At 36.6% G+C, this 11,583-nt stretch overlaps 1 protein-coding gene across 1 annotated transcript in view; it reads left to right on the forward strand.

Annotated features, from left to right (window-relative positions):
• LOC103601345 (iron-sulfur protein NUBPL-like) overlaps positions 1-11,294 on the forward strand; it is an 86,725-nt gene extending 75,431 nt beyond the window's left edge. The window contains exons 5-7 of the mRNA XM_008585742.1: positions 10,273-10,312; positions 10,404-10,494; positions 11,283-11,294. Of these exons, the coding sequence (XP_008583964.1) occupies positions 10,273-10,312; positions 10,404-10,494; positions 11,283-11,294 (143 nt within the window). The remainder of the gene's footprint in view (positions 1-10,272; positions 10,313-10,403; positions 10,495-11,282) is intronic.
• The last annotated feature ends 289 nt before the right edge of the window (positions 11,295-11,583 follow it).

Here is an 11,583-nt window from a genome sequence, read left to right on the forward strand (position 1 = left end):
CGGGAGCAACACCGAGGGTTGCGATCCCGTTGCCGGTCCCCGGTCCGGTACGGGGGCAACACTGAGGGTTGCGATCCGTTGCCGGACACGGAAAAAAGACAAAAGACAAAAGACAAAACAAAACAAAAAAAACCAGTATTATTTTGTAAGTTTTTCTATTTATGCGGAAAAATTGCTGTACATATTTTTAAAAAGTAAAATTCTAAGGCAAAGAAACTAATTTGTACCTGTAATCACGAGTTCTTGTTCAGAGACTTTCCCCATTAATTAACAAATACGGCTTCAGACTATGCCAACATTTCAATTCTGGTAATTTTATTAGCCAATTAAAGTGGAAGGCTTTTAGGCAGTATTGATTTTGTTTACTGATACCTAGGGAAAGATAATGAAGAATGTGCCTGTGACTTTCTTTTTAATGTATATGCTGTATATTTTTAGGAGTCCACTGTATATATTCCCTGTTAAATTTTGCATATCATTCTTGTACCGGGGCCATGTTAATCTTCTCTTTATCATTCCAATTTTAGTATATATACTGTTGAAGTGAGTACCTAATAAGTTTTGAAGAATCACGGTAATGTAATCTTACATCATGGAGCTTTCAGTGTACAGCTTGTCATTCACTAACTACAAGTACACATTTTCTCTGGTTTGGGATTTAACATATTGATAAAGTAAGTTAAAGATTATTTCTTTCTGTAGTGTTAGAGATTTTGGTTTTCAATTTTACGAAAAGATTTTTTGACTGTCACAGTTTCAATTTCCAATCTCAGTTTCAACTTCAAGCCATGTTTTGGACAGAGTTAAACTATTTAGATCACCTACTTTACTTCAGATGAGGGGAGGTAAGTGAATAGATGATATCTATATTCTCCTATTTTATTTTGGTGTAATTTTTGCCATGTAATGTTCAGAACTAGATGAGGTTGCCATTGCTACTGCAGGTTTTAGCTAATGTACCTAAAATAAGAAAAAAGAGATAAGAGGTATTAATAGTGGAAAGGGAAAGACAGAATTGTCATTAATTCCATTTAATGTGTTTGTCTACCTAGAAAATCCAAATAAAATAATCCGAAAACTATTTAAAAAATTGGGAGAGTTCTAAAAGATGTCTCGGGGACTATATGTGTGATACAACATTACTGTATAAAAATCAGCAGCTTTCCACTTTTATTTCTGGCGATGTGGGCAGCTAGGTATTTAGAGAAGCCCTCCTGCAATGCATACCTTAAAATATTAGATGAAATATATATATATATATATTTTTTTTCCTTTTTATCTTTTTTCGTGACTGGCAACGGGATTGCAACCCTTGGTGTTGCGTCCGCACCTCGCTCAGCCAGTGAGCGGCCGGTCTGTACGTGGCATCCGAACCCTCGGCGGGAGCGCGCAACCCTTGGTGTTGTGTCCGCACCTCGCTCAGCCAGTGAGCGGCCGGTCTGTACATGGGATCCGAACCCTCGGCGGGAGCGCCGCCGCGCTCCCAAGCGGCGCAGTGTAGCAGTGCGCCACCGGGCTGGCCCTAGATGAAATATTTTTTAAAAATTACTTTTTCAATGTATGACTGAGGTAGTAGGAAATGAAGGGAGTTTCTCAGAGCTTAGAAATAACAAGAAAGTATGAGCTCATTGGCATAGGTGTACACTGGAATTGATGTTTGCCTAGGTGTTACCTATAGATCTTTTGTGGCTTATGGCCTATATGTTATATAGGTGTATGTATGAATGAATGGAGACAAAGTTTGGTGCCTAAGGAGGGAGGAAGGTTTAATGGGGGAATCGCCACATAAAAGATGGGACACCCCAAAGGGTGACATCCTTAGTAGATGATCTATGAAAGAAATCTTTCCTGCTCGGGTAGTTACTGGGAATATATACCATACTTGGCTTTGGCTCTGGGTGGAGTGGTAAAATATGGTAAATTTAAAGGGAGACTTTTTAAAACTACAAACTGTGTTCCAATAGAACTTTATTTACAAAAGCAGGTGTTGGGAGGTGGTAGTTTGCCAACTTTTGGTATGAATGAATGAATGAAATTGCTAAACACATGAGGGAACAAGCAATTATGAGTGAGAACAGTTGAAAACCAACTACCACATCATACTCCTCAAAGAACATACATATTAGAATTTTCAAATACTGAATGTGAAAAAAATGTATTTAAAGGGATGGAGCTGGAAATTGAAAATATGTTAAGGAATAAAATATGATCAGAATATATTCAGCAGGTTTGAAAAAGAACCTAATATAACTTCTAGAAATAAAGATGTAATAATTAAAATTAGAAACTCAGAGGATAGGTAAAACAACAGTTTAGACATAACTGAGGAAGAAATTAGTTAACTAGAAGGAAGATGAAAAGAAAATACCCAAATGTAGTCCATAGAAAGAGTTCAGGAAAATAATGAAAGCTTGACAGGGCATGGAGGAAAGCATGAAAAGTTCCCACAGGTCTGTTACAGAGTTCTAGAAGGAGATTATGGAGAAGATATGATGGAGGCAGTATTTGAAGAGATAATAGTTGAGAATTATCCAAGAGAGAACTAAAATTGAAGACAACAATGGCGTATAGGTTGGTCTAGGGTGGTTAGATTTGAAACGTTCAAAGGGGAAGGAGGTAGAGGTATTGATAACTTTACACTTGAAATTCATAAATATGTTTTAAAAAATTACTGGGTAATCATTATAAGGGTAGATATGGACTGCATGATTTCCACGCTGAGAAGAAAAAATGTAATGAGAAGAAAATCGCCATCAGAAAAGAAGGCTACAAAAAAAAAGGCAAAGAAAAAGTAGGATAGTAGAAATGAATCCAAATATATCAGTAATATAAATATAAATATGAAGGTACTTCAAAAAGTTCGTGGAAAAATAGAATTAGAAGAATATGAATCTTCCCGTGAACATTTTGAAGACCCCTCGTATATACATACAACTCTTCAGTTAAAACACTAAGATTGTAAGACTAGAGGGAACAAAACCAAAATAAAACAAAATCTAGATTAACAAAAATTAATTATAATAGATACACCCCAAACATAACAATATAGATAGGTTAAAAGTAAAAGGAATGGAAAAGATAAATCAGGCAAAATGGCAGTGTGTGCAGTTATATTACTGTCAGACAAAATAGACTTTAAAGACTTTAAAGCCAAATACTGAAGGTAGAAAATCTTTCTTTATATAAACTAGCTTCATCTAATGGCCGTATTTTGAACATATTTTTCCAGCACACTTGGAATATTTACTAAAATTGACCATGTACTAGGCCATAAAGCAAGTTTCAGTGTATTTCAAAGACTGGTGTCATTCAGACCACATTCCCTGAATACCACGCAATTAATTTAGAAATTTATAACAAAGCAGTAACTAAAAATTTACACATTTGGAATTAATAACAATTGAAAGAAGAAATAATATTGGACATGGAAACTTCAGGGATATAGCTAAAATAATATTGAGTGATAAATCAATAGTCTTAAATATTTATATTACAGAAGAGGAAAGGCAGAAAATAAATGAGTTAACCACTTAAATTAGAACAATATAGTAAACCCAAAGAAAGTAAAAGGAAGTAAATGAGTAAGCAGAAATTAATAAACTTGAAAGCAGATACAGTAGAGAAACAGATCAACAGAAGCAAAAATTGTATTTTTGAAAAGACTAATAAATTAGACAAATGCCAGACAAGGTAGATTTAAGAAAAAGGGAGGGGGGGGTGGTTGGAGGGAAAAGGGGAATTTACAAAGCAACATGGGTTCCAAATATAAGAAAATATTTGGACCACTCTATAATAATACATTTGAAAATTTTGTAATAGGCACTTCCTACAAAAATATAGACTTAGGAAGAAATAGAAAATCCAGGTTATTTCATACCTATTAAAGAAATGTAATTAATAGTTAAAAATCTTCCTGCCATGAAAGTGCAAGCTAACGCACAAGGAACTATTGGGAATACTATAGTAATACGCTTGGTATAATGCTTAAACTGTTGCAGATTGAGGTGAATTAGTTAGAAGTTAAATTACAGCAGCATAAGCAGACTATTTGTATTTTTAATTTGACACTTTGATAAGAGGCTGGAGGGTAGATGGGGAAAGGGGAGATGTCAGTCAAAGGGTACAAAGTTTCAGTTAGGAAGAATAAATAGGTTCCAGCACAGCATGGTAACTATTGTTAATAAGTGTATTGTGTATTTCAAAATTGCTAAAAGTAGATTTAATTTTTTTAAATTTTTAAGATAATTTATTATACCTGCATGTGGGGTACAATGTTGATATTCAGTAATTGTGTTCAGTGTGTGATGGTTAGATCAGGATAGTTAGCCTATTCATCATTACAATATGCAATCATTCTTTGTGTCCGTTAACCAGTTCCTCGTTAGCCCCCCTCCTGGTCCCCCTCCTCCCCGCCTTTCTATCTCTAGTGACAACAGTTCTTTTCTCTCTTTCTAAACACAGTGTATTACTGTGTTGTGTTTGTTGTTTCTTTCTCTGTCTCTCTTTTTTGTTTACTTGTTTATTTATGGATTCAGCTCCTGGTTATGAGTGAGAACATGTGATATTTCTCTTTCTGTACTGGTTCGTTTCACTTAGGATGATTTTCTCTAGGCTCATCCACCTTGCTGCAAATGGCAGAATTTTGTTCTTTTTTATGGCCGAGTAGTCTTCCATTGTGTATATATACCACAATTTCCTTATCCAGTCATCCATCAATGGAAATTTAGGTTGGTTCCATCACCTGGCTATTGTAAATAGAGCTGCAATAAACATGGGAATGCAGTTATCACTTTGACATGATTATTTCAATCTTCTGGATACATCCCCGGTAGTGGGATTGCTGGATCACATGGTAGTTCTATCTTAGTTGTTTGAGGAACCTCCATATTGTTTTTCATAATGGCTGTACTAATTTACAGTCCCACCAACAGTGCAGAAGGGTTCCGTTTTCTCCACATCCTTGTCAGCATTTGTTGTTTTCTGTCTTTTTTATAATAGCCAGTTTGACTGGGTGATATCTCAAAGTAGTTTTGATTTGCTTTTTCTTGATATTTAGTGATGTTGAGAGTTTTTTCATGTACCTGTTGGCTATTTGTATGTCTTCCTTTGAGAAATTTCTGTTCAGCTCCTTTGCCCATTTTTTAATTGGATTATTTATTTTTTTGCTGTAAAGTTGTTTGAGCTCTTTGCATATTCTAGATATTAATCCCTTGTCAGATGTGTAGTTTGCAGATATTTTCTTCCATTCTGTAGGTTGTCTGTTCACTCTTTTGATTGTTTCCTTTGCTGTGCAGAAGGTTTTTAATTTGATATACTCCCATTTGTTTATTTTTTCTTTTTTTGTCTGTGCTTTTAGGGTGTTATTCATAAAGTTTTTGCCCAGTCCTAAGTCCTGGAATGTTTCCCTTATGTTTTCTTCTAGGAGTTTTAAATTTGCAAGTCTTATATTTAAATCTTTAATACATTTTGAGTTGATTTTGGTATATGGTGAGAGGTACGAATCAAGTTTCGTTCTTCTACGTATGGATATCCAGTTTTCCCAGCACCATTTATTGAAGAGGCAGTCTTTTCCCCAGTTATTTTCTTGGTGCCCTTGCTGAAGATCAGTTGTCTGTAAATACATGGGTTGATTTCTGGGTTTTGCATTCTGTCCCATTGGTCCATGTGTCTTTTTTTATGCCAGTACCATGCTGTTTTTGTTACTGTAGATTTGTAATACAGTTTGAAGTCAGGAAGTGTAATGCCTCCAACTTTACTTTTTTTGCTCAGAATTGCTTTGGCTATTTGGGGTCTTTTGTTGTTCCATATGAATGCTAGGATTGCTTTTTCTATTTATTTGAAGAATGTCATTAGTATTTTGAGGGGGATCACATTGAATCTGTAGATGGCTTTGAGTAGTAAGGACATTTTCACTGTGTTGATTCTTCCAACCCATGAACAAGGAATGTCTTTCCATCTTATGGTGTCCTCTTAATTTCTTTAAGTAGTGATTTGTAATTCTCATTTTAGAGATCTTTCACATCCTTGGTTAGATTTATTCCTAGGTATTTTATTTTTTTTTAATTTTTTTATTTTTATTTTTCCTTTTTGTCTTTTTTCGTGTCCGGCAACGGATCGCAACCCTCGGTGTCGCGCCTGTACCGGACCGGGACCGGCAACGGGATCGCAACCCTCAGTGTCGTGCCCGCACCTCGCTCAGCCAGTGAGCGGGAACCGGTCTGTATGTGGGATCCGAACCCTCAGCGGGAGCGCCACCGCACTCCCAAGCGGCGCACTGTAGCAGTGCGCCACCGGGCCGGCCCTATTTTTTTGGTGACTATTGTAAATGGGTTTGCTTTCTTGATCTCTTTTTCTAGTAGTTCATTGTTGGAATATAAAAATGATACTGATTTTTGTATATTGATTTTGTATTCTGCAACCTTAGTGAATTTGTTTATCAGTTCAAGAGATTTTTGGAAGAATTAACATTGTGAAAATGTCTATGCTACCCAAAGCGATCTACAGATTCAATGCAACACCATCAAAATACTGATGACATTTTTCACAGACATGGAAAAAACAATCTTAACTTTCATATGGAACAACAAAAGACCCCAAATAGCCAAAGCAATCCTGAACAAAAAAAATAAAGCCAGTGACATAAAACTACCTGGCTTCAAATTATACTACAAAGCTAATGTAACTAAAACAGCATGGTACTGGCATAAAAATGGACACTCAGACCAGGGGAGCAGAATTGAGAACCCAGAAATCACCCTCAGGCTTATAGTCATCTGATATTGGACAAAGGCAACAAAAATCTAAATTGGGAAAAAGAATGCCTCTTCAACAAATGGTGCAGGCCAAATTGGATATCCATATGCAGAGGAATGAAATTAGATAGCACCTCTCACCATATACTAAAATCAACTCAAAATGGATTAAAGACTTAAGTGTAAGACCTGAAACTGTAAAATTACTAAGGGAAAATATAGGTGAAACACTTCAGGAATTAAATCTGGGCACAGACTTTATGAACATGAGCCCAAAAGCACAAGCAGCAAAAGAAAAAGTAAACAAATGAGACTACATCAAACTAAAAAGCTTCTGCACAGCAAAGGAAACAATCAACAGAGTGAAACGACAACCTACAGCGTGGGAGAAAATTTTTGCTAACTATGCATCCAACAACGGGCTAGTATCCATAATATACAAGGAACTCAAGCAATCACACAGTAAAAAAACAAATAACCTAATTAAAAAATGGACAAAGGAGCTGAATAGACATTTTTCAAAGGAAGACATACAAATGACCAACAGGTACATGGAAAAATGCTCAACATCACTAGTCATCAGGGAAATGCAAATTAAAACTGCATTGAGATACTATCTCACCCCAGTTAGACTGGCTATAATCAAAAAGACAGTGAATAATAAATGCTGGTGAGGATATAGAGAGAAGGGAACACTCCTGCACTGTTGGTGGGACTGTAAATTAGTACAACCACTATGGAAAACAGTATGGAGTTTCCTCAACAACAGATAGATCTTCCATATGATCCAGCAATCCCTCTTCTGGGTGTATACCCAGAGGAATGGAAATCATCATGTCGAAGGGATACCTGTACTCCCAAGTTCGTCACAGCTCTGTTTATAATAGTGAAGACGTGGAACCAACCTAAATGGCCATCAGTGGATAATTGGATAAGGAAAATGTGGCATATATACACCATGGAATACTACTCTGCCACAAAAAGAATGAAATTCTCCCATTTGCAACAACATGGATGAGCCTGTAGAAACTTACATTGACTGAAATAAGCAAGGCACAGAGAGATAAATACCGCCTGTACTCACTCATAAGTGGGAGCTAAGAGAGAAAGAAGGAAGGAGAGGAATACCACAGTGGTGTGTTGGACTTCCAGAGGAGAGAACATACCTTGGGATACAAAGGGGAGGAGGGGGGGAAGGGGGAGGGGAGTGGGGGATAATTGGGTGGGGGCCATGGGATACAAATACAATTTGTGGTAACATGCATGTTATCAGTATGGATCTGGCCTTCACATCTTGGGCATGAGGGTTGACAATCAGCTTTGTATATCATGAATAGTCATAGCCAATTAAAAAAAAAGTTGTTTGGTGGAGTCTGTCAGGTTTTCTATATATAGAATCATGTCACCTGCAAACAGGGAGAATTTGATTTTATCTTTTGCTATTTGGATGCCCTTTATTTCTTTCTGTTGTCTAATTGCTCTGGCAAGTACTTTTCAGAGTAGATATCCTTGTCTTGTTCCTGATCATAAGAGGAAAGCTTTCAGCTTTTCCCCATTCAGGATGATACTGGCAGTGTATTTATTGAATATGGCCTTTATTGTGTTGAGATACCTTCCTTCTATACCTAATTTGTTGAGAGTCTTTATCATGAAGGAACGTTGAATTTTATCAAATGCTTTTTCTGTACCTATTAAGATGATCATATGGTTTTTGTTCTTGATTTTGTTAATGTGGTGTATTACATTTATTGATTTGTGTATGCTGAACCATCCTTGCATTCCTGGGATGAATCCCACTTGATCATGGTGTATAATCTTTTTGATGTACAACTATATTCTGTTTGCTGGTATTTTGTTGAGGATTTTTGTGTCTAAGTTCATCAAGGATATTGGCTTATAGTTTTTTTTTGTTGTATCTGTCTGGTTTTGTTATCAGGGTATAGAATGAGTTTGGGAGAATGGTTTCTGTTTCAATTTTTTGGTATAGTATGTAAAGCATTGGTATTAATTCCGATTTAAAAGTTTGGTACAATTCAGCAGTGAATCCATCTGGTCCTGGGCTTTTCTTTGTTGGGAGACTGCTGACTACTGCTTCAGTCTTGTTGCTCATTATTGATCTATTCAGTTTTTCTATGTTTTCTTGGTTCAATCTTGGTAGTCTGTATATGTCCAGAAATTTATCCATTTCCTCCGTGTTTTCAAATTTGTTGATGCATAGTTGTTCGGTTATCTCTAATGATTCTTTGTATTTCTGTGGTATCAGTTATGATATCTTCTTTTTCATTTCTGATTTTTGTTATTTGGGTCTTTCTCCTTATTTTAGTTAGTCTGGCTAGTGGTTTGTCTATTTTATTTATCTTCTCCAAAAACCAACTTTTGTCTTATTGATCTTTTGTATTGTATTTTTGGGGTTTATTTCATTTAGTTCTGCTCTGATTTTAATTATATCTTTCCTTCTACTAACTTTGGGATTAGGTTGTTCTTGTTTTTCAAGTTCTTTTGGGTGTAATGTTAGGTTGTTTATTTGGAGTCTTTCTTTTCTTTTGAGGTAAGCATTTATTGCAATAAGCTTTCCTCTCAGGACTGCTTTTGCAGTATCACATAGGTTTTGGTATGATGTGTTGTTATTATTGTTGGTTTCAAGAAATTTTTAGATTTCCTGTTTGATTTCAGAGTATGTTGTTTAATTCCATGTATTTGTGTGATTTCCAAAGTTTTTTTTTATTGATTTCTAGTTTTAATTCATTGTGGTCTGAGAAATGATTTTAATTTTTAAAAATTTGTTGATACTTGATTTGTGACCTAATATGTCATCTATCTTGGAGAATGTTCCATGTGCTGATGAGAAGAATGTATATTCTCTAGTTGTTGGGTGAAATGTTCTATATATATCCACCAAGTCCATTCGGTCGAAAGTGTAGTTTAAATCCTGTTTCCTTTTGGTTTGTTGCCTAGATGATCTGTCCAGTGCTGAGAGGGGTGGGGCTCTTGGGGCTGGTGTAGAGGTGCTCAAGTTGCTCCTGGTGGAAGCTATGTGGGGCGGGGCTCCTGGGGCTCCTACCTGGCTGCTGGGGCCTCCCCCTGGAAAGTGGTGAGGGGTGGTGTTCTTAGGGCTGGTACCAAGCTACTGAGGCCTTTCCCTGTGGGAGCTGTAAGGGACAGAGCACCCAGGGCATGTGCCGAGCTGCTCCAGTATCTACTGGGGAAAGCCTCAAGGGCAGGGCCTCCTGGGATTGCTGCCTACTGGCTCCAGCCTCCTGCAATGGAAGCCTTGTACGGTGTTGGCTCTGGAGGCTGCAGCAGGCAGCACAGCATTCTGATGTTTGGGGCTATTGGCTGCTCAGTGGACATGGCTAGATCTGCCTGGCCTGCAGTTCCAGAGGCTGTGGCTGTAGGTGGTGTGGGTAGTACAGCGGTGTGTGCCAGTGGCTGCTGCAGGGAACAAGAGGAACTCCTGTAGGGGGAGAAGGATCCCTGCCCTGGGGCTAGACAATGGCACTGNTTTTTTTTCTTGTTTCAGGCAACCTAATGAGGCCTCTTTTGAATTATGGCATTCCTTGGTGAGCATATCGCTTTTACTTCATGTTACTTTTCCGAATAATATTGATTAACTTATACAAATTATTTGTATTTTTGGATTACTGTTTTCAGTATGTCTATGGGCTTCCTGGTTGAAGAGACTGCACCAGTTGTTTGGAGAGGCCTTATGGTAATGTCAGCCATTGAGAAACTGTTGAGGCAGGTAAGAAAATTGCATTAAATATTATTTTATTATCGGCAAAGTTGTGGTTAATGTATTTGTTGATTGGAGAGTTGTTAAAATTTGCACTGAGATTTGAGATGTTTTACAAAGGAATCCAGTTGATGTGCTGAATGTATAATGAGTAATGTGGCACTTAATGAGATACGTAGCGCTGAGATCATATTGCACTGTTATATGATTTAATACTTTCTGTTGCTTATGAGTATTAAAAATCCTAGTGTCTTATTTTATATTGTTTTGTTGCTTTGTTGAGTCTACATTGAGAACAGAAGTATTTGATAAGTAATCTGTCTTCTTTAGATTTATGGTTGATCTCACTGTATTCAATATTGAGTTATAAGGGAAGGGTAGAAATTCCTCATATGTAGAAAAAAATTATATAAACTATGGTACTTGTAGTTTCAAATAGTTTCAAAAAAAAGTGAAGTTTTGTTTTACTCTGAGTATATATGGTTATACATTTGCATGTATATTATCTGTCTAATCAACTTTAATTTATCCTTAAGAAAGGAAGAGAACATTTGATTGGAAAATCTAAAAATATTAGACGGACTGTATGTTATTTATAGTTTCCTTGGGATAAATTTTATTTTTTTCTCAGTAGATGTGAGTTTATAATTGTCTTCTAGGTAAATATTAAAAGCAATTTGCATTTACTCCTCCAACTTACAACAGTTACTCCTTATTTATTCATATTCTACTTTGGGGCAGGCACCACGCTGTAAGTTGACAAATATAATGATTGATATTCCTATATTCATTTTCAGATGCACAGGTAAATAGATGAAATATGTCTTGAATTCTGAAACTCTTCTTTCTTCATGATAACAGCTATCTTGTCTTTCTACTACTTCTGCTACTTGAGTTCTGATAAAGATGCTTTTTGGTCTTTGGTCCCAGACTCTTCCTATTCCCTAGACATTTAAGTCTCTTGGCTGCATTTCTTCCTGTTCTATACTCAGATCCTGTAGTTTGTTGTTTTAGTTATACTCCCCCAAACACTCCTTCTCCGCCAATTCCTTTGTGACCTTTGTTTGTCTTGATTAATCCAGCCTCTCTGTTCTCTAC

This window comes from Galeopterus variegatus, unplaced genomic scaffold (genome assembly GCF_000696425.1).
Source record: "Galeopterus variegatus unplaced genomic scaffold, G_variegatus-3.0.2 Scaffold3692, whole genome shotgun sequence".
Classification (NCBI taxonomy): Eukaryota; Metazoa; Chordata; class Mammalia; order Dermoptera; family Cynocephalidae; genus Galeopterus; species Galeopterus variegatus.